Genomic DNA, 24,393 nt, shown 5'->3' with positions numbered 1-24,393 from the left:
AAGATGGAAATGTCGCAGTGGAGCCTGGCGACTTCTGTCTTGTTTTCACAGCCTATCCATCGCCGGAACAACGGCATGCCGTTCTGCGGGCGCTGTGATTACGGCCCGCACCAAATTTATATAGTTTTTTTGCTGCGCTACTTTTGAAAAATAAAATGTCTTTTTGGGGGGAAAAAACCCTTTTCTGCCGCCATCTTCTGACAACGGCACCGATTTGTATTTTTCCGGCGATATGGCTTTGTGTGCTGATTTGGGTTTTTTGAAGGGGCCAAAAGGCTAAATGGTGGCAATCGGCGTGAGTGGTGGTCCCAGCTGGGTGGCAGCCGCCTTGTATGGGCTTCTGATCCCGCTTCATACAAGTCCCACGTGCTCAGGGCGTATGCGTACGCCATCGGGGGTCTTGGTTTGTTTGCTTTGCTATCCCCACCGTATATGTATATAATGGGCCAGTGTTACCTTGGCTAGTCATTCCTTTCTGTCTGATGCTCCCGGCCCCTTGGGTGGTCTTGTGATCTCGGCTCAGATCTACTTGGGGTCATGGATTCATGTTCTAGTCTGTGTGATGCCGTTACATGAGGATACAGGCACTTCTGTCAGCTACTGACGATCACACAGGTATAATAGAGGAGATCACAGCTCATCCTCCTGACTGTATACTTATTGGCTGTAGCTTATTTAAGCGCTGCGGAATAATTGGCGCTATACAAATATTATTATTATTATTATTATTATTATTATTATTATTATTTAGGTGACTTTAGAAGGTAATTAGAATTAAACTGCCCCCCACCCTTGTAGACAAAAACGGTATAACCTCATCTAATAGCTGTGCTGATCACGGGATAGAGTGAAAGTTTAAAAATAAAAACATCTCAATGGTGTCTGATAAGCATCAGACGGGGGGCTACACCATAGGGAAGTGGCTGCAATACATATAGGAGACCTACAGGGTGTGACACGGCAATTACGTGAGGAGGACAGGCATGGAAAAAAGTTTTTGCTGGCGTGGCCCTTTAATGAGACTGTAGCGCTCATTTACACCCGAGACAGCTCCATATGTTGTGTAGTGGCTGTACCTGGTATTGCAGCTGAACTGCAGAAACGCCACTGTGACCCAGGAGAGGCTGCGGTGATGCAGCTGATCAGTGGGGGTAGCGGGCATCACCCCCGTACTAATCTGGTATCCTAAGCATATCCGTCCACATACGAAGTCCTTAATAACTCCTGCTCTGTCCATAAACACAAGATGGGCTGTTGGGTGACCGGTCCGCCTGTGTGCCTCAAGGGCCCTGCGCTGTTGGGTGAGCGGTCCGCCTGTGTGCCTCAAGGGCCCGGCGCTGCTCCAGGTCTGTGAAGAACACCAACTGTTGTTACTTTAAAGGGCTTTCACAATGACTCTGGCCGAATGGTTGTTAAAGGGGTTGTAGGACATGCAGTTAGTCTCATCGGTGGGGGTCTTGCCACTGAGACCCTCACCGATCTCGACAGTAAGACCCCCATGTCCCCCTCTTCTGGTCACTGCAGAGATGCTTTTCTCGCCTGCAGTGACGTCGCACTGATTGAATGTCGCAGGGAAGGTGATCCGAGTTGTTTTTGGTCCAACCCTTTATAGAGGAGCGGTCACCGGTACTTCTGCACCTCTTAGTAAATGTGTATTCTCCATCATATAACGTCTCTGAACCGTCGTTCCTTAGAACTTCACATTCTTCCATTCCTCTGTTACTCCTCCTGGTAACGTATGTGACAACTGGGAATTACTATTCTCCTTGTTAAAGGGGTGTCCCGTGACAGCGCTGCTTGGTCAGTGCCACCCTGTGTAAGGACACCCCTCCCAGCGGTCAATCTACTCCTCTTCTAGTAGGAGGCACAGAGGAACGATGCAGAATTATTACACGGGGATCAGTTATGTAGTAGAATGGAGAGGCGGCAGGTCCTCATTAATATGAGCGTTGGTCTCCCATGCGGCTGCCCCTGGTTACACGGGAGGATGTGCTGATGGCAAAGATTGGGGGGGGGGGGGGGGGGCGTAAAAAATATTGTCGGGTGGCAAACGAACGTTTGTTTTATCAGCTGTTTATTACCCTATTTACAGTAGGCAGTGATTGGGGGTGAGCGTTTGTAGGATCACCTGTTCAGCTGATTACCTGCCCACATGAGGGCGCTCTATGCTGACTGGTCATTGCTTCATGCAGGTGCTGCCACCTATTGGCCCGGATGTGTCTGCAGCGGAGATCTGCACTGGGGCACCCCACAGGGACCTATAGGCAGTAGTTAGACGGCCGGTCATTTATCACTAGTGGTGCTGGTTGGTGTTGGGTGGTGGTGGGGGGAGGGGTGAGGGTTTGGGGGTGGGTGAGCAATAAAAGAATTTTATTAAACCGGATGTGTAAGGAGAGCGCTTGTCCCGTGTACGCTGGACGGATCAGAGGATTGTTATCCTCTGCCTACTTAATATGCGCAGGTCATCGCGAAACACATGGGAATACGACTCATTAATTGCACTAGGTGTAGTTACATGTGCTGTGAGAACATGCTGTGATTTTTCTGTGATTTCACTGAAAACCTGCTCATTGGTCCCCATGGGAGAGTTAAAATAAAATAGCGCTTTTTAAATTTTTATATTGAAACTGTAATGCATTCTTCTTTCAAAACGCATCGTACTCGCTGGCGAAATCGCAGGCTTAAGAGTGCGATGTCTGTCCAAGTTTCGCAAACCAATATGGCCCTTGCCTCTGTAAATGGGTCAAAATATGAAATACATCCTACGGATTTATTCATTTGGGCAAATTTTTTTTTTTTTTTTCTCAGCATGTTCCATTTTTGGGCATTCTTGCAGAGGAGTCACCTGTTAACTATGGGACGATAGAAAAAAATCAAAGCAATTAGATCATACTGCAGGAGCGGTCAAAGAATCACATGTTGTGGTCCCCTAGGAGGACTAAAAGAATATGTAAAAATAAGAACAATAAAGTTTAATTATTAAAAAAAAAGGATTAAAAGTTAAAAAAAGTCCTTGTGCCATATTTACAATAAAACTATCTAAATAATGAAACAAAAATACATATTTGGTATCGCTGTGTCGTAAAAATCTGATCTATCAAAGTAACACATTACTTACCCCACACGGTGAACGCCATTCGAGGGGGAAAAAAACACACCAGAAATGTGTTTTTTGGACACCCTGTCTCCAAGAAAAAAAAATGTAATAAAAAGCGATCAAAAAGTCACATGTATTCAAAAATGGTACTAACGGAAACTACAGAACGTACCGCGCAAAAGAGCCTCGTACGACTAGGTCGATCGAAAAATAAGAATGTTATTGTGTGCGGAAGATGGCGGCAGAAAATAAGCTAAAAAAATTAAATCTAAAAAAAATCTAATACAGCAGAAAAAAACACTATACAAGTTTGGTATCGTAGTAATCATACCGACCCGTAGAATAAAGCTATCATGTCGCTTCTGTTGCACTGAAAGATGGCGGAATGTCTTTGTTTTTTTTTTCCATTTCTTGCCACTCTCCAATTTTTCAGTACATTATACGGAACAATAAATAGCATAAAGTTGAAAACAAATCCCGCAAAAAACAAGCAGCCCTCATACAGCGACATCGATGGAGAAATAAAGGAGTTACCTTTTTTTTAAGTGGGTAGAAGAAAACAAAAAAGCTTGGACACTAAAGGGTTAACAAGGCCGGTTTCACACCGGCGATAATCAGCAGCAGCGATGTTTTTGGGATTATTTTCTCGCGACGATATCTCGATCGCCCGTGTGAAACTATCCTAAGAGATGCCTTTCTCTCCCGTAAGCCCTGTTGGCACGGCGGAGTGACATCCATGTTGGAATCGTGTCGTTTTGGCGCCCCATCGCTTTCGGTAGGAATCTACTTTGGAAATCAAATCAGCGCAATTTTGAATGGTGCTTTGCTGAAATAAAATGTAGTTGCGGCAGTTTAGCAGTGACTGTGGCTGGTCAGTGGCATCTCAGACCGAGCCGCGGATCATGTGGTCCTTTCACCGTCACAATAATTGTGAGAAGGCCTTGCGCGGCTCACGCACTTCACACCAGGAGACTGCTTTCAGACCAGTGGATTCCACATCGGTATGTAATCCATGGTCATACGAGGGGGAGGGGTCTCACACAGATCTTAATTGCGGCATCCACAATCGCCATCTGCGCAGAAGATTTGTGGTAAAATGCGGGCATTGAGCGGCATGTATTTTCGAATTTTCCTTCACACTCGTGGATACAAATCGAATATTCCGCGAGCGGAAGAAAAATGACAGCGTTGTCTATGGTAGCACGGATTCCGTGAGGACGGTCGCCATTGAAGTTAATAGATGTGTATGCACAGCGCAATCGCTCGGGACTAGCAAGCAGAATACATAGAGGGGAGCGAGAAATACTTTCTAGTGGTGTTTCGCCGTCTGTTAGCGCCGACGATGCGCTGTACATCCGCGATCTTCAGTGAGCATTCACAATTACATTCCGAGATGTATCGCAGGTCTTTCGGAAATCTGCATGCGACATCCGCCCCTTTCATGTGCAGCCGGCCTAATACAGAGGTAATAATTAGAGATGAGCGAACCTACTCGTTTCGAGTAATTACTGGATCGAGCACCGCGATTTTCCCGTACTTGGGTGAAAAGATTCGGGGGGGCGCTGGGGGGCGGGGGGAGGCGTGGCGGAGCGGGGGGTAGCAGCGGGGAACAGGGGGGAGCCCTCTCTCTCTCCCTCTCCACGGCGCCCCCCGAATCTTTTCGCCCGAGTACGGAAGTACTCAAAAATCGCGGCGCTCGGGCGAAAAAGGGGCGTGGCCGAGTACGCTCGCTCATCTCTAGTAATAATCCTATAGTGCTCTTTAGTATGTTTATAATCCACAGCATGCGCTACGTTTATTCCGTTTTTGCGCTGTATAGCCCATTCTCCTTTATGGAAAGCCATTACCGCACGGATACTTCTAGACTGCATTCAATTTCGTTAGTATTTTGTGCTGTTTTTGCTTTTATTGGTGTTTTTCTCTTGGGTGAAAAATGGATCTTTTTTTTGCCTAGTAGAAAGTAAAAGGAAATATGGAGGCAAATACTAATGCAGTTTAAGCTGACACATGTCCTTATGAAAGGGGCTTTACTAGGAGGGCTGAGACTGCTCACCGTGGAGGAGGACCCGCTATCTTTGTTGGCCCTTTGGCGCCTCTGTTGGTACATACAGACGTGGTGGACAGATGTCACATGACGCTTGCCTGTGTTTGCTCTTTCATGATTCAAAATTGAATACACAAGGGTAACTAACTTGAGTTGTATAAAGGCCCTTTTACATGCAACGATCGCTCAAAAGCCTTTTTTTGAGCGATAATCGTTGCTTGTAAATGTGCGCCCATCGTGCTCTTACCGTCCATCGCTGAGTTCAGCTCCACATAAAATCCGTTGACCCTGATAAGCGGGACCGCACGCTGAGTTCTCTGCGGGCAGCACTGATGACGTTCTTTCAATCTGCTCTCCTGCTGGAGAACAATAATGGTGTAGTTAGAGAACAGACCACCCGCTGCTCTCTAAATACATGCAAATTAAGCTAGTTGGCTACTAACGGGCTAATTGACCCATTAGTGCTCTCGCAAAATGATCGCTCAAAGCTGTCAGTTTCTGACGACTTTTGAGCGATTATCTGTGTGTAAATGGGGCTTTAGTTCAGGTATTGGCAGTGTAAACGCTCTCCTTTCTGGCCACTTCTGCGGACTGACCGCTTCCTTTGTACGCAGGTATATAGGATGTCAATCATCCTGCGGGGCGGGAAGGGCCTCGCACCTGGGATGTACGAGCACACAAGGGAGATCCATAGTGCTTGCAGGCGCAGCGTGTGTGTGCGTGTGTGCGTGTGTGCGTGTGTGCGTGTGTGCGTGTGTGCGTGTGTGCGTGTGTGCGTGTGTGCGTGTGTGCGTGTGTGCGTGCGCGCGTGCGCGCGTGTGTGTGTGTGTGTGTGTGTGTGTGTGTGTTTTGCACCAACGGGGGCTGATTTTTGTACAGAGGATGTGCTGCGGACACTCTGCAGCAAACCCACCCTTACAGCGAGGTTTTCCTTATCATTTTCGTGTTGGAACCTTTACATTAAACAGTTTACACAGGATAGGTGGTCAATAACTGAGCGGCGCTGCCTGTCACCCAGCGTCGTGACTGGTCAGCTGCTGCCCTATACAGAGCAGCAGGTAGATGGTGCCTGCCATACCACACCGGCCATTGCAGCTATCCCCCAAGATAGCGGAATTACACCCTTTTTTTTTTCTTTCTCCATTTCACTCCACTTTGAATTTTATAATGTTTTTCAGTGCATTATATAGGACCACTGAAAAACACAACTCATCTTGCAAAAAACTAGTCCTGAGACAGATACGTTGATGGATAATTAATAGAGATGAGCGAGCATACTCGCTAAGGGCAATTGCTCGAGCAAGCATTGCCCTTGGCGAGTACCTGCCCGCTCAAGACAAAAGGTTCGGGTGCCGGCGGCGGGCAGGGAGAGCTGGGAGGAACAGAGGGGAGATCCGCTACTCACCGCTCCCCCACACTGGCACCCGAACCTTTTGTCTTGAGCGGGCAGGTACTCGCCAAGGGCAATGCTTGCTCGAGCAATTGCCCTTAGCGAGTATGCTCGCTCATCTCTAATAATTAAGAGTTAGGATTTTTTAAAAGTGAAGAGGAAAAACCGAATGAAGGGGAAAAAAAGTCCTTGTACTTAAGGGGTTAAAGACATGATTTGGGACTGTGTGCAGAGGTTCCTCAGGAGCGCAAAAAATGCAGTAAGGTTGGCAGTCGGTGATCTGGTAGAACCTGATTTGGGGGATTCCTGTGCGCCCTTGCACATATTGCCCCCATGTTGTATCCCGCTGATTATTGGTGCTGGGGCTTGGAGACTGTAAATGCAATATTCTATATATTTTTGGCTAGTTAGGCTGAGCGAATTTGGCGCAGGAATTCCATGCGGAATTTCGATGTGGCAATTCCGCCTGCGACTTCTAATCCCGGGGTTAGCCAGCCATGTAAACGAGATTTGTCTAAAATATCGTCCACATGGGACTGCTAATCCGTCACAGCAATGCCGGTGCTGCCGCGCGGATTCCCTGGTCAAAATTTTGGGAGCGCCGACCTGAATGGAAAAGCTTACGACCGAGCCACTCCTAGACCCGTGACTAAGTGCCGTAGGTTTTTAAGCAGCACTTTCCCGTCAGAAAACTCAGGGTTTTTGGCGAGATTTCCGGCACGATTCCGCTCTGTGGGAACCCAGCCTTATGTTGCATCTGTTCTAGTTGCCGGTTGGGACGCCATCGAGGTCACCGCTGGGATGGTAAGTATTTCCGTACTGATGCTGCTGGTGTGCGATTGCTGAAAGCTCAGCTAGGCGTGGCGATGCGCGGGGGTCTTCTCTGGCCTCCCCCCTTCCATAATGAGGGGTCTGGCTTGGCGCGCTTCGGATGCATTATTAAGTATTGCTGATGTTCTCCCACGGGCCCATACTAGACCCCTCTGGGCTGTGCGCCGGCTCCTTTGGTATTGGTTACATTGGTAAATTCTGCTCTGATTTGTGGATGAGTACATTGCAGGGGTTGTGATTGGAGATAGCTGCGTTCCAGTAAGTATATGGCCATCCTCTGTGATTGCTTTTATATTTCCCCTTCTGTGACGCAGTAGGATATTACGGTGCGTAAACTGTAACAAGATACCACATACTGCGATTTGTTTTGTTTTCATGCAATCAAAAGTCACATGAAAAATCGGCAGCCATGCATGTGGCCAGCAGTGGGCGCTATTCACTGCATTACATGCTGCATGTTTCTGCTGGTGTGAATGGGTTGTGTGTCACTTCCATCAGTCTCTTTCCTAACCCGTACCTGCGGTTCTTGCTGTGTTTATCCGTACCTGCGGTTCTTGCTGTGTGTTTATCTTGGGGTTATTGCACAACTCAGTGTTTTGCATTGACAGGATTTCTTGAAACAAGCAGGTGACGCAGATTGTTGGAATTTTCAGTATTTTTTTTTTTTAATCTTTTATTACAAAATTATAAATGAAGCCTAACGGGTTCCCACGGGACGACTTCACAGCGGAAATCTCGTAGTTTTGCAGCAGCAAGAAACCGCGGGATAAGCGCAGCTGCAAAACCCGCCCCATGTGGACGAGATTTTTGACCACATGGCTGGCTAAACCCGGGATTAGCGGCCGCAGGGAATTTCTGCGACAAATCTTCCTGTGTGAACCCAGCCTTAAGGCCTCATGTCCACAAGCAGATTGCGATCCCACCCTGCCTGTGGCCGGGGACACTGCGGTTCTTCTGCTTATCCGTTTAGGTGTTTTATCATCATCACTGCGGATGTGTGCCCTGTCTGACGCCCCACCGCACATGCGCAGTGGATTTATTTATTTTTCTAAGTCTGATTGGACGGCTTCCATTAACTTCCATGGAAGCCCTCCGTGCAGGATCTGCACTGAAATGCAGCATGCTGCGAGATAAGTAGCAGTAGTGACATTTTTTTTTGTCTTGTCACAAGCCTTGTCCGTGTAACGGGCAGCAATTGACTTGGCCCTATCCTCAAATATAAGGACACTGGGTAAGGTTGTGCATTGTGTGATAAGGTTGTCGTCCCGGCTGATGTGTGAAGTGTCCATCGGGCTCGGTGCAAGTATCTGATGAGTGAGTGGGTACTTAGTACATCACCGCCATCTGGAGCATCGGAACATTATTCGGGCCGGTTAAAATGTGATTTTTATTATTTTTTTTTAAATAAAATAATTGGTATAAAGGACAGAATGGTGTGACCTGGACCACGGGGGGTACATCGTGGGCACACTGTGCCAGGCAACCACCAGAGGGGAAGTAATGCCACCAGTGATGTTAATTGGTGGAATCACAAGTATGGCGCCAAAGCGGCGGCATACAGAAATAGTGGAGTCCGAAGGAGAATTGCTTCCAATAGCTGTACAGTGAGGGTCGCTTCAAAGCAGATGTTCACACCTAGCTGAAGTGCTGCAGATTCGCAGCATATTTCAGTTGCAAGGGTGAAAACCGCAGATCTACAGCAAGTCGGCTCGGTGTGAACAGACCCTGAAAACTGAGGTCTGTCCTCCTCTATTCTCCATATGCAAACATGTTCTTGACTATAGTATGTCTTACACAGAAGTTCATGCCTGATCCCCAGTTAGCAGCAGCGACACGCTTGCAGATCTGACTTCCGATGGTGGTTCCCAAGTGTTCCTAGAGTCCATAAATCAACAGTCGTGATTCGGAGAACACTAGAGGAGGGGAGATTAGCGCGACTACATGCCAGCGCAGCGGTTTGGGGTCGGCCCCTCCTCTCAAGCATTAGAATTGTGTTGGCGGGCGGGCACCCCGGATTCTTATCCCATAGCTTTCTGCATACCGCTGTTGTGGACTTTATTACTAATTGAAAGCTACCGTCGGAAGTCATATATGTAAGCTTGTCACTACTGCCAAGACCGGTCTCTCATGACCGGATTTGAATTGCGAATTCTGCGATTAGCGTCCACGCAGACGATCCGCGGTAAAACACTGGCATTGGAAGGCATACATTTTCGAATTTTTCTGTACGAATTGCAAGTTACGCAAGCAGAAGAAAAATCGCAGCATGCTCTATTTTAATGCGAAATCTGCGCAGATGGCCTGCATTGATGCCAATGGAGGCATGCGGATAACCGTGCCATTGCTAAGTGATGGCGTGAGAATATACAAGCTACTGCGCATTACCATGCTGCTGTTTTTTCCCCTCCGCTGTGCAGGTAGAATTGATTTCCTATAGCGTGCTATGGTCGGTATTTGCTCAGATCTGCGGTGCGCAGTGGAATAAGTGTGTTCTGTCTTTTTAGATCTGACAGTGCTTCAGCTGACCACGACAGTTTAAAGTACTCTACTTCCAGAGATCGGGGCAACTCTGCCTCCTATGGATCACACACTGCAAATTCAGCTGGGCGACAAAAGCATGATGATGTTCGGGTCCATACTGAGGTGCACAATGAAGAGGAAGGTAAGAACACGTTACATAAAGACGTCATGGTGAGGATTCCTCACTGTGACGTCCGCGCAGCACCATAGACTAAGTTATGGAGGTGACAGGGAGCCGGGTCATGTACATTTTATACTCGCCGGCTCCCACGATCCAGCGCTGCCACCCACTGAAGGCCGTATGGCATTGAGAATCTGACTCTGTTCAGCTGCCCTGAGCATGCACTCTCAAATAGAGGTCTGTGTAAGAGCGTGCGCACGGGAACCTGAGAGAAGTCAGATTTTCATGCGCCCCATCATCTTCCGTGACAGCACTGGAACTTGGGAGAAGGGAAGTATAAAAAAAAATTACAAAAAAAGAAAAACCTTACCTGGCTCCCTGTTGCATCCCTTAACAGCACCATGACTTAGTTGATGGTGCTCTGGGGACGTCATAGGGGTTTTCTGATTAATTGAGGGTAGTGGGGGTGATGGAGAGTACAGAAAAAACACAACACTAGACTCGTCTTCAGCTGCTGTGACACTCCTCCCCACACCCCCAGTCTTCTGTTTACAAGCGCTACTGCGGTTACGTACGTTGTTGACCCATGTGACCTCTGCAGCCAATAGAAGGCCAGACAGGGACGTAATTGATGATGGCACCTCTAAAGGTGCCAGGGGCTTCTACATTAAAAGCCCACATAACTGGGGCCTTCCAGCAGGGTGACACCACCTGTCAGATGTTGCAGCACATAAAAAAAAAAATAACACTGCATTTGTTTCCCCCCCCCCCCCCCCCCCCAAAAAGAAATTATACAATACTTCATATGTAACCTAAAATGTTACCATTAAATTACAAGCGGTCCCACACAACAACAAGCCCTCTTGGCTCTTTCGATGTAAGAATACAATGTCACGGCTTTCAAAGTGCTGAAATAAAAAAAAACAAAACGAAGAACACACAAAAAAAATGTTGCATCATTAAAGGGATATTGCCACAATCCACTTCTATCACATATTTATAATATAGGTGATACAATTCTGATGGTTGAGTGTCTTACCGCTGAGACTTACACCGATCCCCAGAACGGGGGTCCTGTGTCCCCATCTCTTTTTTATTGTGGGGTCACTGCAGCACCTACAGGGACGTGGCGAGTGAATGGGGCAGCGGTCACGCATGAGAGCAGTGAGACCCCCGGGGATTGTGCTACAACCCCACTAAGTGCCAGACTAGGCCTCCTCATGTGGGAATAGAGTGAAGGCCTCCAACAGTTCATGCATCTGTTCTTGTGTGTTGAGCGATAATTTCTTGTAAATGGTGTCATTTGTGAAATAAAACGCTGCCCGCTTTGCCGCTTGCTTCTCTAGATAGCTGCAGCGTCAATGGAGGATCTGGAGAAAATTCTTTTGGTCGGAAGTCGTTGGGGCAAGAGCTGAGGGTTAACAATGTGAGCCCTGATTTCACTGTTCAGCATGGAAACCGTGCTTTAGCGACAAAAGATATGAGGAAATCCCAGGGTATGTTATGATCACTATTTCTCCTGTAGTACTAGTACTAGTACTCTGGATGCGTTTACAAGCCTTATCCTATGTCAGACTCCCTTTATATTATATCTGCGTTTCATTCTTTGGTATAGGTGATGAATGTGTTTGGAGCTGTTATGTTGTAAAGTCAGTGGGGCAGACGCTATCGCTGCTTTTTTTTATTTTTGCATGCTCGCCCCTATTCACCCCATAGATGCTCTTAGGACCCGCTCCCAGCTCTGACTTTCAAGTGGGTGGTCCTCACTGTCAATGGGTAACATTAGACTGTCATTGCAGAGCCTTGTAGCCAGCTCCCCCCTGACTTTACAGTATGACGGGTTCACTCTAAAGGCCCATTTACACGCAACAAGTGTCGCTCAAAATTCGTTCAAGCGACTGCAAATGAGCAATAATCATTGCGTGTAAATGCCACCATCGTGCACTTTTCGTCTAAACGATAATTTTAAGGTGAACTTAAACTCCATCGTTCAGCTACAGAGAGATAAAGTATCTCTCAAGAGACTGCATGCTGTGTTCTCCACAGTAGCCAGGAGGTTACATTGTATTTTGCTGGCAGCACTGACGAGAAGAATACAGCTGTGTGCAGAGCCTAGCCCACGTGCTGAGCTCTGCAAACAGCTCCCGGAGGCCCATTTACATGCAAATGAAGATGATAAACTGTGAATGGACATAAGTGTCTATTAACACTTTATGCAAAATGATCGCTAAAACTTTCGCTTAAAAGATTATCTTTGCGTTTAAATGGGCCTTAACTGATTGTTTCTATAGTTTGTAGGTACTGTTTCCTCCACTTGTGGGTTATGACCGCTCTAGTACTCTTCCACTTTGCTCACGGCAAAAAAGAAGTCTTTATTAGTGTAAATTCCAATTCCCAATCTTCACAAATCTTTCTACAATACTTTGTACACGTTCAGATGGAGCCTTATAGACAGGGCGATACTGGAAATCCCTAAATTACCCTACAAACATCTTCTGCTTAGGTTTCATATCCTTTTTCCTGTTACACTGCTCCAGATGTCAGCTGTTGTGATTTATCTTATGCAGTTAGGTCAATGAAAAGAAAACTTTTACTTTCTGTGGTTAACGCTGTTCACCCACTTTGTTGCTTACTGTTCTATACCAACTTGTGTTTCATCAGAGCGATCGCTGTCCTATTCTGATGAGTCTCGGCTGTCGAATCTTCTACGGAGGATCACCCGGGAAGACGACAGGGACCGAAGACTGGCTACTGTTAAGCAGCTGAAGGAATTCATCCAGCAGCCAGATAACAAGATGGTAAGAATGTGTTTTTCTCGCTGTGTGGTTTGGCATTTAACGCTTGTTTGTCGTGTACGGTTTAATGCCGCAGTCGGTTTTGTATTGAATATTTAGAAGGGTTTTCCAGGCAACCGGGACCCCCCCCCAATTTTCAGGAAGAGAAGATGGATGGCAGATGTGGCTGTTATTGATGTAATCGGAATTATGGAAACTTTCCTTTGTGCCCCCTACTGGTCCCAGCTGGTTTGACTTTTATGTGATTTTGTAAATAAAAGTCTAACTGCAAAAAAAAAGTAAAGGGGGCAAAAAAAAACTTTTGCCTGAACCTAAATATAAGATGTAGATGTGTTTTGTAAAGGCTGCAGCAGTACTTCCACATCTGCAGCATATTCTACATGAAGGTGTGGACTTACCTGTTTGCATGAACCAGGTTGTGTACTTTGGCCTTGACCTAAAGCTTATTTTGCATAGCGTAGTATTCATGTCCTGTTAAACTTGTCCTTTTCTTTATTACATATTTTAGACTTAATTTAGTATCTCCTATTGGGCGCAGTCGAATTCTTCATTCCTTTTCATAGATGCGTTTCTCTTTTACTGAATGTCTTAATTTAAGAAGATGGCCCTCGTCGGGGTCTAGTGGCCTCCAAGTCCACAATCGCTCACTAGATCAGGTCGGTGATCACGGAGGGCCACTTCACCAAGGACAGGTCACGGGCCCACTCTACTTGAGTAGTGGGCACATCCTGGGCGGTGTCCAATAACACTTCAGCGCTCCAGGTTTGCAGGGCTGTGACCTGGTCTTCACTTCATACTCCACTAGATTATCCAGGGTGCGTACTTTCGCATCTTGCGCTGCTCTTGGTTTCAAGATCCTGCAGGTAACATTACCCTGATCGCATCACAAGTGTATTTGGCTCACCCCTATGGACTGCTTTTGAACGCCTCACGTTCTTCAGTGTGTACCTCTATGGCACAGCCGAGAAAACAGGATTTTTTGTTACTCACCAGAAAATCCTTTCCTCCGATGTTCATTGGGGACACAGCTCCCACCCATTTGTTTCGGGGGAGCCAGCTGTTTCTCTGTTTTGACCTTTCCATTTACTACTTTTGGTTGTATGTTGTGCTTTACTTGGGTTCACATGTTCAGTTAGCCCACGGGTTCATAATGTCCTTCTGTTTGTGTATACACTGATTTGAGCTTAGTGGCTGCAGGAGGGGTATAGCTGGTCAGAAGAGTTAACCCTTCTTTGGTGTAGTGTCCAAGTCCTACTGGGAGGACACTTTTAAGGCCCAAAGTCCACGGGCGGATTTGATTTGCAGTTTAAGCCTCCCATAGGGAAGCATGGGCATCCGCACTTCAATTTACACATGCGCATTTGTTTTCCTGATTCTGCACGCGGAAAATAAATCGCAGCATGCTCCATTTTAATGCGAATTCCCTGCGCACGGCTTCCATTGAAGTCAATAGAAACTGGACGGGCCGCGGATTCCACGGGAAATCAGGAGTTAGAAAGCTGTACTGCGCATTTGCACTGGCATGCTGGACGGCACCTCTACACACATCCGCAGTACAGAAAAAATAAGACGGGTACGCAGGGTCGCCAGCTGTGGGCAGGGTCTGATTCTACTGCGGGCTCCTGCGGATATGAGGCCTAACACTAGTGCGAAATCCTATAAAAATAAACAAAATGCTGACCTGCTCTTCTCTTCTCTGTGAGCTGCGGTGCCGGCACTGGAGAGAACAGTGCATGTTTGGCACAGACGGGCGTTCCGGGTTCAGCTATGCTGCTAAGTGAAGACAGACTTCTCTGCCTGTAGAGCTGAATAGGGGTTTTCTATGAAAATATTTCAGAATAGGCTGATTAAGTACATTGCCAAAAATACTTATCTATTCTGTACATTTTAGAAAACCAAAATTTAAAGTGTGGCTCCACAGTGAGAGCCGGCGACTGACGTTTCTTATGGAGGACATTTCTTGTGCCTAGGTTTATTGTACAATTGCTATACCGGATAAGTCTGTCCAGTTCTATACGTTCATTGTTTAGTCCTTGACTATATATTTTCTTATAAGTTGATGTTAGTAATACAACATGGTTCACTGTATGTCTTTGCAGGTGCTGGTGAAACAACTTGACAACATCCTGACTGCTATAAACGATGTGTTAAATGAAAGGTATGCTTTAGGGACCATATAGTGTAAGTTATTAAGTGAAGAGCTTTTCAGGTGATTAATTATCCAGCGAAGAAAATGCCAAAAGGTTAGCCATTTTCTTAAAGGGCCACTCGGGTGACGTGTATTTTTTTTTTTTTCATTCATCATTATGTAGTTATCCCACCAGTATATTTAAGTTAGCCACAGTTATCTTGGTTGGTTTTTCCTTTTTATCTGAAACTCTTGGAGTTCTTCTCCTCAGATGCTCATGTGCTCTCAATTCTGACCAACTCAGGTTTACTTGGGTTTGCGTGTTCAGTTTTGAGTCAGTTTCTTAGTCAGCATAATACTGTAAGATATTACATGGAATGTACTATAGAAACTGCTTAGAGGGAGATGCACACACTCCTCTTACAGTTACTGATGACGATCACACAGCGCCTGTCATACAGTTATAATAGAAGAGATCACAGCTCATCCTTCTCACTTTATCCTTATGGTCTGTAGCTTATTTAGGTGAATTCAGAATGTAATGTCAGTGTTTTTCCTGCAGCACAGATGGTACGGGCTCTAGCTGCTCATGTAATGCTGTGCTGATGCGTCATGGCATTTATGTGAAAACAAAACTCTTCAGCATCAAGATGGTGCCTGATAAGCATCAGACAGGAGGCTCCTATACATGGAATTAACTGCAATGTAGATAGGAGACTCCAGAGTGTGACAGGCAGTTGGGTGAGGCGGGTAGGAATGGAATGAATGTTTGACCAGAGTAGTCCTTTTTTATGGGTTTTGTAGGATTTTGCTATTGATGGCCTATCCATGAATAGGGCTGATCTGTAAGACTAGACACAGTCATATAGTTACGGCTAGTATTGTGTTGGTTGCTCCAGAGAAATTTCTTATCATTTAAAAAAAAAAAAAATACAGGGTTTGTCCCAAGATAAAGTTATTCCTTTTTGCTCCATTCATTTTAATGGGCCCTGGGGATTGCTGACTGCTTAAATTCGGCTTTTTCCAAGTATCCCGTTGACATGACTATAGTAGCAGCGCACATGCTTAACCACTGCTCCGTTCATGCAGAGTTTTTCGGACTCCTGTTCTGGAAATGAATGTGGGTCTCGGCAGTCAGAAAGTTGTCCCATATGCTGGGGATGGAGGATAATTGTTACATTTTGGCACAAACCATTTAAGGAAGCTTTAGATTTAAATTAGAGTGTATAGAACTTATTTAATCCTCTGTTTCATTTGCTAAGGAATCAAGTTTGTGTAGTTTGTTCCTTGTACATTTGCTTAAGGTTTCCATTTTCCATTCCTCCAGTAGTAAACTCCTCCAGGAGCTGCGGCAGGAGGGGGCGCAGTGCTTGGGCTTGCTCTGTGCTGCTCTCAGCTACGAGGCAGAGAAGATATTTAAGTGGATTTTTAGCAAATTTAGCTCCTCTTCTAAGGATGAAGTCAAACTTCTTTTCCTGTGCGCTACCTACAAAGCTCTTGAAACAGTAGGAGAAAAGAAGGCATTTTCTTCTGTGATGCAGGTGAGCATTGAAGCAAACCATTCTTTCTTGCATGCGAGGGCTGGCAGTATAGCCTCTGGTTAGGAGCTGGCTTTATTTTTTGCAGCATAGGGAAGAAAAATAGCCCTTGTTGGACTTGATTGCCATGTCCCTATGACAACACTGAGCCACAAAGGCAAGTGGTGGTATATGCATACAAATACAGAAATTGTAATCACTGGTTTCCTGTAAGAAGTGTGTGATGTATATATTACGTATAGCGCATGTGTTCTTTCACGTTTGGCTCCAAAAGTGTCAGAGCAGCTATAAATCTTTTTTAAAAACGTGAAATAAAGTAGGATCTTACTTCTTACAGGTAACCAGCGATTACAATTTCTGTATTTGTATGCATATAACACCACTTGCCTTTGTGGCTCAGTGTTGTCCTAGGAATGCAGCAACTAGGTCCAACAAGGACTCTCTTATGTATATGTATGTATAACTTTTTTTTCCACTAGAAACCCAAAAATTAATTCATAAATCTTATTATTAAAGTGGAAATCTTATTATAGTTTTAATTTTTATACTTGGTGTTCCAGACCCACATCACAGGCCTCTCGCTAGCCAAGCCAGAAACCTACTGCACACTGATGAGGGGCAAACACCCCGAAACAGCTGTCTGTGTATGGATTCTGACTTGGTTTTCAATTCCCAATCATTGTTACAAGGCTGGTATAAAGAGTCTAACTTTGACTTGCAGGAATGCTGCCTTCCAATAGGTGGCGCCGCAGAGGTATTGTTCCATCTCCCTTATTTCCATTTAGTGAAGTAATGGCATCTCTGCCATTACTTATCAGTGGGGGGTTAAGACCTCTGGGACGCTACCCAGAAAGAGGGCCACTATATTCTTGTGATCTTTGGTGATCCCAGCAGTTGGCTTCTCTCCTATCAGCAAGATATAATATATCTTAGCTTTATACCATCAATAGCTTATTCTACTTCTGCTCCATGGAGCTTTCTGTCTCCTTATGAGACTTGTGCTACGGTTTGACAGGTGTAACGCCCTAGTCAGACCGCACCTGCTACTGACTGTCCTTGGAACGGCTATATAAATGGCAATCACAGTAAGATTATCTCCTATCTGTGGTTGGGGCCGATTACTAGGACCTCTATTGATCCTGAGAAAAGGGATTCCGTTAGTCCACAAATGATTGAAGTGGAGGTCATTTCAGTGACAGCACTGGAGATTGCCAAGTGCTTCAACTTGGCAATTTCCGATGTCACTGTAATGAATGGCGCAACCTTTGCGCCATTTATTTGGGGATTGACTGGACCTCAATTGTTCACATCGGTCTGGGTCCCAGCAGTCATTACCATTTTAACATCAAATTTTATACTGGTTTTGTTTTACCAGTTCCATGCAATTCCTTTTTTTTTGTATTTTTACATAAAAAAAACTTAGTGTAGCCCCAAATTCAAGGAATAGTTTTTTTGTTTTGTTTTTTTTAGTCGACAGCTGTATCACGCCTGTTTTTTTTGTGGGTCAACTTGTAGTTTTTATTGGTACCATTTTGAGGTACATACGATTTTTTTTCCTTTAAAGAGGGTTTCCTGGGAAAATACTATTGATGACCTTTCCTCAGGATAGATCATCAATAGTTGATCGGCTAGGGTCAAATGCTTGTGATGGTTCCTTTTGCTAGATCTACTACGTAAAATAGAAAATTCATATGATTGCCCTTTTTCAGTTGGTGATGACCAGCCTGCAGTCCATCTTGGAGAATCTAGATACACCAGAACTGCTGTGCAAATGTGTGAAATGCATCTTGCTTGTGTCCCGCTGCTATCCACATATCTTCAGCACAAACTTCAGGGTGAGCTGTTCCGTCTGTGAATGAATGAAGTATCTTGTTGTGTCCTTATGCTTTTACTTATTTTTCTCTTTATATTGATTGACCATAATGAGCTTCTGCCTCTTTGTTTCCACTTTTAGGACACAGTTGATATTTTGGTTGGATGGCACATAGATCTTACACAGAAAACTTCGCTCACACAACAAGTGTCGGGTAAGGTTACAAAGTACTACAGTACCTGGGCGCTTCCCATGTAAAAATGTCCTTTCCTAAAATCCTCTTGACTATCTTGTTGCATCTGGTGGCTCTCAATGTGCCCCATTGGTCGCACTGAATAGCTTGTCCAGCCTCTTGCAGTCATTTGTGTCTTGAATTTGCCTGACCGTCCATATTTCTCCTTCTCTTGACTTATGCCTGCAGGATGGCTACAAAGCCTGGAGCCTTTTTGGGTTGCTGACCTAGCATTTTCCACTACTTTGTTGGGGCAATTTTTGGAAGACATGGAAGCCTATGCTGATGTAAGAAGCTGTTTAGTTAATATATTATATGGGTTATTGTAAATGTCCACTACATTATCATCTTTATATATGTGTCAGTGCTATGTTCACACTAAACATTGGTTTCTGTTTTGAAGCCACGATATTGTGAGGAGTCGTCAAACGGTGACCAACTCCATTGACTTTATACTTGGTTTTGTCAAGCTTTCCATAGTTTTGACGGCAATGCATGCTGTACTGTTCTTGCCATGAGAAGTGATGGGAGCTCTGACTGAGGCCTACAATGCAGATGTGGACATAAAACAATTTAAATGAATAACTCCTTTTTTTTTTCTTAATTTTTTTCCTCCCCTCTTCAGGATCTCGGTAATATTGCCTCTGGTGAATCTGTTGATGAAGACATTCCTCCTCCATCAGTTTCATTGCCTAAGCTCGCTGCTCTTCTCAGAGTGTTCAGTACGGTGGTACGAAGTATCGGAGAGAGATTTAGTCCGATCCGAGGTCCTCCAATTACCGAAGCTTACGTCACGGATGTAAGAATAAAAGATGTAGTTGAATAAGTGGTGGACTTTTGTCTTTTGTTGATTTAGGTCATCCGTGTGTGTTTGGGAGAAAAAAAACACCATATACTGCAACTCCTTTTCCTTATGTGCATAGGGACATTGTAGAGGGGGAACACCCTGCTCAGGCACACCTTTTCACATGCCATACTTTGATCGCGGCATGTAAGGTTTATGCGGGCAGATCAGTGTTCTCATCGATCTCCGCTGTTACAGAGAGAGGCCGGCTATCGGTCACATCTGCGTCCCGCTGTGGGATGGTGCTGGATCACTTCTGGGACTCTGCATCAACAGGACATAGGTTTACGCCCTGTTGTGACAACTGCCACCCTGACAGGATGCAAGCTTGCATCCTGTGGTGTTAAAGGGAGCCTGTCATCACCTTTGAGCCCCATAAACTACATAATTTATGGGGCTCAAATAGGATGGAACGGAGTCTGGAGCTGAGTTTCATAATTATTGGGTGCCTCATTGATGCATTGTGCCCCAGCAAAGTTGGCACATGCACAGAGAGTGACTCTTCAGTTGGCTGTTTGTGTGCACTCTGCCGTAAAGATGATTGATAGAGAGCGTGCATGGGGCCGTCTGTGCTTGTGTCAACTTTGCGGGGTCACAGTGCATGAAGGGGGCAGCTGCTGAGTATGAAACATAGTTCCTTTGGACTCGCCACTTCCTCACCTTTTGAGCACCATAATGCTCCAATAAAGCTTTTAAGCTTTATTGGAAAAGCTCCATGTTTTGAATGTGATATTCTGGGTATTTTAAACAGAAATGTCATTGATATGCTCTTTTTTTGTTTTGGCAAGAAGAGTTTTTTTGTTTTTTTTGCTTAAAGAAAATGAATGTGTTTTTGTTTTTTTTCCATTGGACTTGAGATGGTATATGTGAATGTATGAACGGCTGTGCCGGATGTATACAATCAGTGAAAAGTGACTTTCATACAGCATTCTCTGTGATTCTCTTCTCAGATCTTGTATCGGGTGATGAGGTGCGTTACTGCAGCCAATCAGGTATTCTCTTCAGAGACTGTATTAACAGCTGCCAATGAATGCGTTGGAGTATTACTCGGCAGTATGGATCCCAACATGGCAATACACTGTGAAATGGTAATCGCATATGGGTTAGACCAGCTGGAGAACTGTCAGACATCTGGTACTGATTACATTATCTCTGTCCTCAATTTACTAACCCTGGTAAGTGGATTGTAATATTTCTCTTAGCAGTAAAATGAATTTTGCAGAAACCGTTCCAGAATCAAATGACACTGGTTTACCGTATATATCGGCGTATAAGACGACTTTTGAACCCCGAAAAATCTGCTCTGCAGTCGGGGGTCGTCTTATGCGCCGGTAATACAAAAAAAAAAAGTGTAAAAAAAAAAAAATCATTACTCACCTCCCCCGGCGTTCTGTCGCGCTCCGGCAGGATGTCGCTCACTCCTCGTCCCCGACGCAGCATTGCTTTCTGAATGCGGGGCTTGAAATCCCCGCTTCCAGAAAGCTAATACACACGCCGTCAGCCGGTACAGCTATTCAATGACAGCATTGAATGGCTGTGATTGGCTGAAGGCGCACGTTGCTTCAGCCAATCACACCCATTCAATGATGTCATTGAATAGTGTGATTGGCTGAAGCCACGTGCGCCTTCAGCCAATCACAGCCATTCTGTAACTGGCTGACGGCGTGTGTATTAGCTTTCTGGAGGCGGGGATTTCAAGCCCCGCATTCAGAAAGCAATGCTGCGCCGGGGACGAGGAGCGAGCGACATCCTGCCGGAGCGCGACAGAACGCCGGGGGAGGTGAGTACAGATTTTTTTTTTCTCCATTGTAATACCGGCGTATAAGGTGACAGTTGGGGGGTCGTCTTATACGCCCCGTCGCCTTATACGCCGGTATATACGGTAGTTTGCACTTGTAGCTAGTAACATATACAAAGCTAAATGTGGGTACAATGTAGAAATGGAGTGTGTGGCGGTCCAAAACAATTGTGCCAGAATGGTAAACCATTCCAGGGACCATGCACTAGTTTTGAATTTAAGTACCCACAAAGTTCTAAACTTGGTTCCATTTATTAAAAACTCTATCTTTATCACCTTGTAAGTGGGATAAAGTAATATACATTTCAATAAGATGCTGACAATATTTGGGTGCCCTTGTGTGCTGTAAATGGCTAAAAAGCAGACCTTTTATAGATTACTAATATAACACATTTGGCCGCCTTGTACGCAGATTGCAAGGCCCACTGCGGATGCTAATGTAATTTCCCTTATCATAGACTGTAGACGTTCTATAAGGTTCATTTCCTAAGAAGCCAAGTTAAAGGGGATTTTCCTTCTACAAAATACTTCTAAAATTACTGAAAAATACCTAAATGTGTATGAATGTTCATCAGGTGATGGAGCCCCAGGCTAGTTTTCACTTTCATTATCTTGCCCAGCTCTGTGTAACACCGTTGTTTTCATGCTAGCTGGACTTGCTGTCCATGGGATTACATTTTCAAGGACTACCATTTCCACGATTCCTCTCCTCTTGCAGACATTGCTTTTGTTTATGTCTATCTACACTCCATGTGTAAAAGAAAAAAAAAAATCAAGCCCCTAGCAGGAGTTTTCCGAATGGAATGAAACTTTATATGTGTGATTGTAACGATATAAGTAATGCCCCTTTTAGACAAGTTGGTTCTCATATGAATGAGTGAATGACATTACCGCTGACGCGCTCCTGCAGCCTATTTAGACAGGCAGATCATCGTTGAGAATCGTTCACATTCCTATGTATACACCGATCGGGGAGTGTTTAAATGCAATAGGACTTGAATGAGCCAACAATAATTTTTAGTCCTGTTGTACCACCACTAGCTTAGATACAAGATTGATACGTGTGGGCATGAAGGCTCTAGTACCCTGTTGTACCGCCTCTAGCTTGGATACAAGATGTGATTCCAGCAGGGATGGAGTATCTAGTACCCTGTTGTACTGCCTCTAGCTTGGATACAAGATGTAATACGGGTGGGCATGGAGTATCTAGTACCCTGTTGTACCGCCTCTAGCTTGGATACAATATGTGATACAGGTGGGCATGGAGGCTCTAGCATCCTGTTGTGCTGCTTCTAGCTTGGATACAAGATTGATACGTGTGGGCATGGAGGCTCTAGTACCCTGTTGTACTGCCTCTAGCTTAGATACAAGATGTGATACAGGCAGGCATGGAGGCTCTAGTACCCTGTTGTACCGCCTCTAGCTTGGATACAAGATGTGATACGGGCAGACATGGAGTATCTAGTACCCTGTCGTACCACCTTTAGCTTGGATACAAGATGTGATACGGGCGGGTATAGAGGCTCTAGTACCCTGTTGTACCGCCTCTAGCTTGGATACAAGATGTGATACAGGTGAAAGGACATGGATTTTTTTGGCCTAAAAAGATGTTGCATGTTTTGGATGGTGGACAACTAAACAATTGGAGCTGCTCCTGCTTGTTGGACAATCAAACGATCCTCTCTACTGGTGGTCAAGGGCTTCCTGAGCCCGGTTGCCTTGTGTGCCCTCACACACCCACTGATCCCAACATCTCCTAACAGTCTGGATAGATCGATCCTGGTGGCAGGTAATTCCCTAATATGACCATTCACCTTTTTAAATTCCAATTATGCCCCCCCCCCCCTCCCCTCCCATTACATACAAGGAGCCTCTGAGAGCCTTTTTATAGACCAAGGGTATAACCAGTTTTAGGGCCTCAGGTAACAAGACTGTTTATCTAATCACACCACAACTATAATCATTTACATATCTGCCTGAGATGGAACTGCATACCCAGTTCTGCAGCAAAACAGCAACTCCTCCTAGGTGCTTGATGATTTTTTTATTTTTTCGACAAGGAGTGTATTACAGACTGTAAGGTAGTGCTGTCATTAATTACGGTCTTCAGCTGTGCTGCGGAGTCCCTGCGTACTACGGGCTGCTGCTCAGCTTGTGATACTCTTTCCAGAGCTTGGGAATCATTGAGAGGTAGTTGACCCAAGAGATCCTCCGTAAGGCCTTGACAATGGCTATTTATTTGAATATAAAATAAGTTGAAAAGGGTTCTCTGGAACTAAAATATTCTCGGGTGAGAAAAATAACGCAACAGTCATTCGTCTCGTGGTCAAAATACAGTTGTGTTCAATTCGAGTGGATGGGATGCTATACTAGACACAGATGGTATGAGATGAAGAGGCAGCAATGCTCACCTGAGCCCCGCGGCCTTGTCTAACAGCTGATTGGCAGACCTCCACCAATCACTAACCTTTCAGCTATTTTTTTGAGCAATTGAAATTGTAGCATCTCAATAAGCAGAAAAGCAAAATGAGTTGTTGTTGTTTTACACGATCTTCTTCTTTCAGATTGTTGAACAAATTAATACAAAATTACCTTCAACTTTTGTGGAGAAACTGTTTGTGCCCGACTCAAAGCTGCTTGCACTACGATTCCATAAAGAAAAGGAAGTAAGTTGTTTTGGAGACTTTAAAAAAAAAAAAAAAGTGTTTTTTTTTTTTTTTAATAAGTGATGGAAGTAAATCCAATTGTTACAATCTAGAAATAGGAATGAGAGAAGGTCCTTCTGTGTAGTGAGATGTATTTACCTTGTTGGATAACGCCGTGCAATATCTGTAAGACCAAACTTGCCCATCTTTTTCTATTTGTAAGTTAAACACCTGAGGTATGTTGTCTTCAATGTCTGTGTCCTGGGTTCCTCTAAGTGGGATAGCACCTATAGAATACAAAGCCAACTATTGTAAATATTACAATACACAAGCAGGGCTCCATGATCTATGTATATCCTTTTCTGAATGACACAAGCATTTACCCTTCAAAAGCCTTGAGTTACTGTAGGGGATGTACCAACAGCTAAAAAGTGCAGTCAATGTGGGCATTGTTCTGGTCGGAGCGAATAAGGCCCATCCGGAAAGGCAGTAGAAGCAAACGCAGCATAGCGGGCAAACGAGGTTATGTAATGCGGAGTAAATGAAGCCGTTGTAGCCATAAAGCCTATTATTCTGGGGATCCCCAGTGTAGTTAGC

General features: G+C 45.0%; 1 protein-coding gene across 1 annotated transcript in view; it reads left to right on the top strand.

Annotated features, from left to right (window-relative positions):
• SMG1 (SMG1 nonsense mediated mRNA decay associated PI3K related kinase) overlaps window positions 1-24,393 on the top strand; it is a 98,868-nt gene that overhangs the window by 5,294 nt on the left and 69,181 nt on the right. Inside the window, exons 2-12 of the mRNA XM_066576244.1 lie at window positions 9,867-10,024; window positions 11,350-11,499; window positions 12,665-12,801; window positions 14,898-14,956; window positions 16,254-16,467; window positions 18,174-18,299; window positions 18,419-18,491; window positions 18,699-18,796; window positions 19,135-19,308; window positions 20,304-20,528; window positions 23,716-23,817. Coding sequence (XP_066432341.1) covers window positions 9,867-10,024; window positions 11,350-11,499; window positions 12,665-12,801; window positions 14,898-14,956; window positions 16,254-16,467; window positions 18,174-18,299; window positions 18,419-18,491; window positions 18,699-18,796; window positions 19,135-19,308; window positions 20,304-20,528; window positions 23,716-23,817 — 1,516 coding nt within the window. The remainder of the gene's footprint in view (window positions 1-9,866; window positions 10,025-11,349; window positions 11,500-12,664; window positions 12,802-14,897; window positions 14,957-16,253; window positions 16,468-18,173; window positions 18,300-18,418; window positions 18,492-18,698; window positions 18,797-19,134; window positions 19,309-20,303; window positions 20,529-23,715; window positions 23,818-24,393) is intronic.

The sequence above is a fragment of the Eleutherodactylus coqui genome, chromosome 8 (assembly GCF_035609145.1).
Source record: "Eleutherodactylus coqui strain aEleCoq1 chromosome 8, aEleCoq1.hap1, whole genome shotgun sequence".
Taxonomy (NCBI): Eukaryota; Metazoa; Chordata; class Amphibia; order Anura; family Eleutherodactylidae; genus Eleutherodactylus; species Eleutherodactylus coqui.
This window is presented reverse-complemented; position numbering and strand designations above follow the sequence as displayed.